The sequence below is a fragment of the Thunnus albacares genome, chromosome 13 (genome assembly GCF_914725855.1).
Source record: "Thunnus albacares chromosome 13, fThuAlb1.1, whole genome shotgun sequence".
NCBI lineage: Eukaryota > Metazoa > Chordata > Actinopteri > Scombriformes > Scombridae > Thunnus > Thunnus albacares.
In genome coordinates this window covers 32693826-32702181 of record NC_058118.1, presented here as the reverse complement: position 1 = coordinate 32702181, position 8356 = coordinate 32693826, and the positions used below count along the sequence as shown (strand labels likewise).

General features: G+C 39.3%; 1 protein-coding gene across 1 annotated transcript in view; it reads right to left on the bottom strand.

Annotated features, from left to right (window-relative positions):
* Nucleotides 1–116: 116 nt before the first annotated feature.
* The window catches only part of ttc1 (tetratricopeptide repeat domain 1), a 9908-nt gene continuing 1668 nt past the window's right edge, over nucleotides 117–8356 (bottom strand). The window contains exons 3-10 of the mRNA XM_044369790.1: nucleotides 6721–6824; nucleotides 6040–6534; nucleotides 5638–5698; nucleotides 4366–4478; nucleotides 1763–1799; nucleotides 1527–1675; nucleotides 437–491; nucleotides 117–329 (exon numbers count right to left, since the gene is read on the bottom strand). Of these exons, the coding sequence (XP_044225725.1) occupies nucleotides 193–329; nucleotides 437–491; nucleotides 1527–1675; nucleotides 1763–1799; nucleotides 4366–4478; nucleotides 5638–5698; nucleotides 6040–6534; nucleotides 6721–6824 (1151 nt within the window). The 3' untranslated portion in view covers nucleotides 117–192. The remainder of the gene's footprint in view (nucleotides 330–436; nucleotides 492–1526; nucleotides 1676–1762; nucleotides 1800–4365; nucleotides 4479–5637; nucleotides 5699–6039; nucleotides 6535–6720; nucleotides 6825–8356) is intronic.

Here is an 8356-nt window from a genome sequence, read left to right as displayed (position 1 = left end):
TGATCAATAAAAACATCTATTGATCTTTTAACTCATGTTTCTAGTGATCTGATCACGGTCGGGCTGCTGATCCTGAGGTTACCATGGTGATGGAGAACACGCTGACACACAGGAAACAAACTCAGCAGCTTTTTATTTGGTTGAACACACACACACGCGCGCGCACACGTTGCAGTGATGTCATCGGTGATGTCATCTGTTGTTGTTGTTGGGGTTCTGGACGAAGTTGACGGAGTACGAACCCGTCTCGCTGTCCTGGTTCACCTGGAAGTTGTTGGTAGAAAGACCGAAAGGTCTCAGGATCATGTTCCCGAGGTCCTTCAGCTTACCTGCAGGGGTCAAAGGTCACAGAGGCACCATCAAGAACTAATCAATACATCTGATTAATTACACTTTGTAGTTAATGAGTCATGTTGTGTTCAGGTGCAGCTCATACTCATCATTTCCTCCTTCAGCTTCTCATTTCTCTCCTGAATCTGCTGAGGCAGCCTCTGAGAGACAGACAGGTGGAGAGAGACAGACAGGTAGAGACAGACAGGTGGAGAGAGAGACAGGTGGAGAGAGACAGACAGGTGGAGATAGAGACAGACAGGTAGAGAGAGACAGACAGGTTAACAGCAGCTTATTCTTCCTAACCCTAAAACCCAAACAAGAGGAAACCAGAATAAGAAGACCAGAACATCAGCAGCTGCGTTTTCACCGTGGTGACTCTCAAACAATATAAACAGACTCATAAACCAGAAAAACTTAGAAGAATCAATAAACTCAAACAGTTTCTGGGACCAAAAATATTAATAATAATAATATTAATAACAATAATAATGATGATAATAATCTGGCCATTCAAGATGGAGACATACGGATAAAACACGCAACACACCCGAACGAGACCAAATACGAGAAACAATCATTAAGAACCAAAACCCAATCAATCACCAAATTACCGAAAACGAATTAGACCAAAAACTGAAAACCCTAAAATGTAGAGAAGCTTGTGGACCTGACGGCATCCTCAATGAGACTCTAAATCCAGATCAGCCGTTCTGAAACTTTTCAGTTTAGTACTCAAAGTTACTATTTTCCTGAGATACAGCCGAGTGAAGGACTAATCAGACCCATATTTAAAAGTGGGGACAAGACAGACCCTCAGAATTACCGTGGCATCTGCATAAATTCATGTCTGGGAAAAGTTTTATATATTTATATCATGAACTTCATTATAGAACATCATTTAGTAACTAAAAGCCAAACTGGATTCCTTTTTACATTGAACCGGCACATTGGCGCCTGATGAGTGATGAACCTGCTACACTGAGTGCTGGTCAGTGTCACCTGACCCCCGGGTCATGCACTACGTCGCTGAAGCCACGCCCCCTACAGTCCCCAGCGAGGCAGCTAGCAGAATTAGCATGTAGCTAATCTTTAGCCAATCAATTTACAGTTAATTTTAAAAGAAACTTTAGCTTCCATTTGTCATATCGTCCCAGATATATATGTGTATTGATCCGGTATATAACCCATCTCACCATGCAGGCCCGCCTGGCGCTGGCGTGGTTCGGGTCTTGGTCCAGAACCTTCTTGTAGTCCTCCAGAGCCTCGTCCAGCTTGTCTGTCTGCTCATAAAGCTCCGCCCTCCTCAGCAGCGCCCGCACATAGTCCGGATTCAGCTCTATCGCTATGACAACCACACAGCCAATCAATCAATACGTGGAGTGATCAGTGACCTACTGATGAAAGGGTGTAGCATGATGTCATCACTCACCTCTGGAGCAGTCTGAGATCGCTTGATCCTTCAGATCCTGAGAGACAGACAGGCAGCGTTAGCATATGGCTAATCTGTGTGTTAGCATGTGGCTAACCTGTGTGTTAGCATGTGGCTAACCTGTGTCAGCATATCGCTAACCTGTGTCAGCATATGGCTAACCTGTGTGTTAGCATGTGGCTAACCTGTGTCAGCATATGGCTAACCCGTGTGTTCGCATGTGGCTAACCTGTGTGTTAGCATGTGACTAACCTGTGTCAGCATATGGCTAACCTGTGTCAGCATATGGCTAACCTGTGTGTTAGCATGTGGCTAACCTGTGTCAGCATATGGCTAACCTGTGTGTTAGCATGTGGCTAACCCGTGTTAGCATATGTCCAACCTGTGTGTTAGCATGTGGCTAACCCATATATGATTAATATATTTTAAATATATAGTATATAATTAAAATAGTAACAATATTTAGTATTTCATTAATATAATTATATATTCCTGCCTGTGACCATCAAACTCTCCATCTCCTCCATCAGAGTGTCAGATATACTAGTTTATCTACTGGTTATACTAGTTTATCTACTGTTATACTAGTTTATCTACTGGTTATACTAGTTTATCTACTGTTATACTAGTTTATCTACTGTTATACTAGTTTATCTACTGGTTATACTAGTTTATCTACTGTTATACTAGTTTATCTACTGGTTATACCAGTTTATCTACTGTTATGCTAGTTTATCTACTGGTTATACTAGTTTATCTATTGGTTATACTAGTTTATCTATTGTTTATATTAGTTTATCTACTGTTATACTAGTTTATCTACTGGTTATACTAGTTTATCTATTGGTTATACTAGTTTATCTACTGTTATACCAGTTTATCTACTGGTTATACCAGTTTATCTACTGTTATGCTAGTTTATCTACTGGTTATACTAGTTTATCTATTGGTTATACTAGTTTATCTATTGGTTATACTAGTTTATCTACTGGTTATACTAGTTTCTCTACTGTTATACTAGTTTATATACTGGTTATACTAGTTTATATACTTATTATACTAGTTTATCTACTGGTTATACTACTTTATATACTGGTTATACTAGTTTCTCTACTGTTATACTAGTTTATCTACTGTTATACTGGTTTATCTACTGTTATACTAGTTTATCTACTGGTTATACCAGTTTATCTACTGTTATGCTAGTTTATCTACTGGTTATACTAGTTTATCTATTGGTTATACTAGTTTATCTATTGTTTATACTAGTTTATCTACTGTTATACTAGTTTATCTACTGGTTATACTAGTTTATCTATTGGTTATACTAGTTTATCTACTGTTATACCAGTTTATCTACTGGTTATACCAGTTTATCTACTGTTATGCTAGTTTATCTACTGGTTATACTAGTTTATCTATTGGTTATACTAGTTTATCTATTGGTTATACTAGTTTATCTACTGGTTATACTAGTTTCTCTACTGTTATACTAGTTTATATACTGGTTATACTAGTTTATATACTTATTATACTAGTTTATCTACTGGTTATACTACTTTATATACTGGTTATACTAGTTTCTCTACTGTTATACTAGTTTATCTACTGTTATACTAGTTTATCTACTGGTTATACTAGTTTATCTACTGTTATACTAGTTTATCTACTGGTTATACCAGTTTATCTACTGTTATGCTAGTTTATCTACTGGTTATACTAGTTTATCTATTGGTTATACTAGTTTATCTATTGGTTATACTAGTTTATCTACTGTTATACCAGTTTATCTACTGGTTATACCAGTTTATCTACTGTTATGCTAGTTTATCTACTGGTTATACTAGTTTATCTACTGGTTATACTAGTTTATCTACTGGTTATACTAGTTTATCTACTGTTATACTAGTTTATCTATTGGTTATACTAGTTTATCTACTGTTATACCAGTTTATCTACTGGTTATACCAGTTTATCTACTGTTATGCTAGTTTATCTACTGGTTATACTAGTTTATCTACTGGTTATACTAGTTTATCTACTGGTTATACTAGTTTATCTATTGGTCATACTAGTTTATCTACTGGTTATACTAGTTTATCTATTGGTTATACTAGTTTATCTACTGGTTATACTAGTTTATCTACTGGTTATACTAGTTTATCTATTGGTTATACTAGTTTATCTACTGGTTATACTACTTTATATACTTGTTATACTAGTTTATCTACTGTTATACTAGTTTATCTACTGGTTATACTAGTTTATCTACTGGTTATACTAGTTTATCTACTGGTTATACTAGTTTATCTACTGTTATACCAGTTTATCTACTGTTATACTAGTTTATCTACTGGTTATACTAGTTTATCTACTGTTATACTAGTTTATCTACTGTTATACTAGTTTATCTACTGGTTATACTAGTTTATCTACTGTTATACCAGTTTATCTACTGTTATACTAGTTTATCTACTGTTATACTAGTTTATCTACTGGTTATACTAGTTTATCTACTGGTTATACTAGTTTATCCACTGGTTATACTAGTTTATATGCTGATGATATTATTCTATATATTATTATATTTGTGATCGTGTTACCATGTGCAGTCTTGCAGCAGCTCTGTTGGAGAACAGCACGGCTCGCTCTCTGCTGAAACACACTGGACATAAAACCAGCGACTCCGTGTAGCTTCGCTCCGCCTCCAACCAGCCTGAAGAGAGGACAGATACTGGTTATACTGGTTTATATACTGTTTATACAGGTCTATACGGGGGGGCTCAAAAACATGTAATTAGTCTGAGGATGCAGAAACATTTAAAAACAGAAGTTATGATGTGTAAACTGCACTACTGACCAACAAAGATCAGGTTTCACTGAGCTGAGTTTCTAGTCTCTTCTAATACTCCACCAGGGCTGCCAGGCTTGCCATACACTGCTAGAAACACCGTTATATACTGGTTATACTGGTTTATATACTGGTTTTACATACTGTTATACTGATTATTCTATTTTATAAGTCAGTGGGTTTTACCTTCCATCTCATGTTATGCATTGTATGTGTTCTAGTTTCACTTGATTTTATTTAGGTTTGAACACAGAGACGGAGGTGTTTTTAACCACACGGCAGCACTGAGGGGGTATTTTCAGGGCAGCTTCGACACAGATCAGACCCACAGTGAGGTTAAAGCTGTGTGAAAACGTTCTGGGTTCAACTGAAAGAGGCTTATTTCAGTGAAACGAGACCAACGGCGAGTCTGTGTCTGTTGGGAAAGCTTCTGTTATGCTTATCAGAGACCCAGACGCTGATTTATAGATTGTATGTCTGAGTTTTCACTTATTAAATGTCAACTTACCACTGAAGTAAGCATCCTATGTTGCATTTTCACTTTATGTTTAGTGATATTATCAAGTTATTTTCCATCCGATGTACATTTACATGTTTTTATGTTCATTTTATCTTTGATGTGAAGCACTTTTATTGCTCCCTTCTTGTCTACTGATTTTTGCTTTTATCATAATTATTTTCTCTTCTCATTCAGACTATTTTTCTTATTTTCCACAAACGAATTGTTCTCACCAGATGACGCACAGAAGGGTTGATATCAAAGTAGAAAATTAAGATACAAAAATAAACTTAAATAAAACGTGTGGCCACAAACTAAAGAACAGCTGAGAGCTGATGAACCAGCTGATTCAATCACTAGTTGCTGCTTCAGTGTCGCTTCATGTTCTAACATCAACACAACTCCAGTAGTTCATAATGAATCTATTTCACATCATCATATTGCATTACATTTATGCATAATTACTCAAAATCAAACTTGGTAACAAAATCATGAATTTGGCTGGTTATACTGGTTTGTACTTACTTCCAGCTTTAAACTGACTGTTGCCTTTTTCCTTCAGTGTTAAACTCTGCTGCCGTCGACTCTGAAACACAAAACAGAAAATAAAGTGGAGCTCAGAAACCTGCAAATGTGACCAAAACTCTGATTTACAGCATCAGACCTGACACCTGAACGCCTCTTTACAGAGCTAAAAGACAGGCTGAGAGCAAGAGTCCTGGTCTGAGGACGTCGCTCTGGTTTGTTAGGACGTCGCTCTGGTTTGTGAGGACGTCGCTCTGGTTTGTGAGGACGTCGCTCTGGTTTGTGAGGACGTCGCTCTGGTTTGTGAGGACGTCGCTCTGGTTTGTGAGGACGTCGCTCTGGTTTGTGAGGACGTCGCTCTGGTTTGTGAGGTAAATACAGATAAACAGCTGAGAGTTTTACCTCTTTCTCCTCCTCTGTCAGCTCCTTCTCCACCTCCCTCAGGTATTCATCGTCAAACTCAACTCCCCGTTCGTCCTCCTTCTTCATCTCTGAATCTGAGTCCTCCAGCAGCCTGTCGCCCTGCTCTTCCTCCAGCAGCCTGTCGCCCTGCAGCCTGTCGCCCTGCTCCTCCTCCAGCAGCCTGTCGCCCTGCAGTCTGTCGCCCTGCTCTTCCTCCTGCAGCCTGTCGCCCTGCAGCCTGTCGCCCTGCTCCTCCTCTTTCAGCCTGTCGCCCTGCAGCCTGTCGCCCTGCAGCCTGTCGCCCTGCTCCTCTTCCTGCAGCCTGTCGCCCTGCTCCTCCTCTTTCAGCCTGTCGCCCTGCAGCCTTTCGCCCTGCTCCTCCTCCTTCAGCCTGTCGCCCTGCTCCTCCTCCTGCAGCCTGTCGCCCTGCAGCCTGTCGCCCTGCAGCCTGTCGCCCTGCTCCTCCTCCTGCAGCGTGTCGCCCTGCTCCTCCTCCTGCAGCCTGTCGCCCTGCTCCTCCTCCTGCAGCCTGTCGCCCTGCTCCTCCTCCTGCAGCGTGTCGCCCTGCTCCTCCTCCTGCAGCGTGTCGCCCTGCTCCTCCTCCTGCAGCCTGTCGCCCTGCTCCTCCTCCTGCAGCCTGTCGCCCTGCTCCTCCTCCTGTCGTCCTGTCTCACTCTCTGCGTCCTGTCTTCGGTCTGGAGGCTCCAGAGTCTCCTGGCAGTCGTAGAAGTCGTCCTCGTCGTCCTGCTCTCTGGGTTTCAAAGCTACTCGGCTCATGTTGAAGGCTGAAAACATAAAATCAATAACAGTGATCAGAAGCTGCTGCTGTCGTCTGTTTTCATCTTCAGGCTTCATCAAACTGCAGAGTCACTCAACTTTTATCATGTTTGTGCTGCAGACGTTTAAATATTAATAAACCAGAACTTTAGTGTGTTACAAACACACACACACACACACGCGCGCACACACACGCACACACACGCGCACGCACGCACGCACACGCGCACACACACACACCAGCTGCCATATTTACTTTTCTACTGTTTCAGATTCAATATTTATTGATAAAGTTTAAAATCACAACAAGTCATCAGATCCAGACTGAACTCTTTCATTGATCTGTTATGTTACATATTGATTAATGTCTGAATCTCATCAATAATCAGAGTATCGATACTGATTTCCTGACAATATATTGATCCTGTTGGAAATATTTTGATTACAATAACAACATGAAAGAGATTTTTCAGAGAAATAATGCTGCAACTTGAAGGAATCATCAACCTGAATTATTATTATTATTATTATTATTATTATTATTAATTTCCTTTATTTTATTTGTTGGGCTCATGTGCGGTTATTAAACATGAATGTTGTCATTCGATGCAGCAGAGTTAGCTTTTAGCTTTTAGCTTATCTGCAGTAGCTCACAATAAAAACACTTTACAGCTCAAAACACATAAACACAATAAACACAATAAACACAAAGGATGTAAAATAATACAGAATAAATGTTACACAACAGCTCATCACTCACAACCAGAACAGTTCATCAATACTTTCCAATTAAAATCAAGAATATTTGTGTTCATCAGAATCATCAGTGTTTACAGAGCTGAGCTCAGCTGCAGCTCTTCATCATCATCATCATCATCATCATCATCAGCAGGACGATGAAGAGCTGCAGCTCATCATCATCATCATCAGCAAGACGATGAAGAGCTGCAGCTCATCATCATCATCAGCAGCAGCAGGACGATGCACTGAGACGCTGACGATGTTTTACTCATATAGACGATATTCTGGAGGATTTATAGAGTCCACAGAACGAATAAACAAATATCATCATCATCATCAGGACGATGAAGAGCTGCAGCTCATCATCATCACTATCAGCAGTCAGACTGCAGGACGCAGTGGTTCCTTTAATATTTCATATCTATAAACTTAATGCTTCGGCTCTTTAGAGGTTTTCTGGTTGTTTCTCCAGCAGCATGTGATCAATAACACATCTGAGAAACAATCATAGCTGCATAAATATCAATCAATATAAATCAATATCTGCAGCGTTCAGACACACAGTTTCTCTAACGAGGTTCAAACTTCATGTTCACAGGAAAACACATTTATTAGAAGATCAATCTCTATGAATCAATATCTGATCATTTAAATGAAGAATCATTCCAATCAGAAGATTATCAATAACGTTGATCAGGTGTCATATTAACTCTTCACTTTTCCTGCTTATCTTTTATGATTTATTAAAAACTTTTACAAACAATAAAACTATTAAAAATGAAAAATGAAAATAAATAAA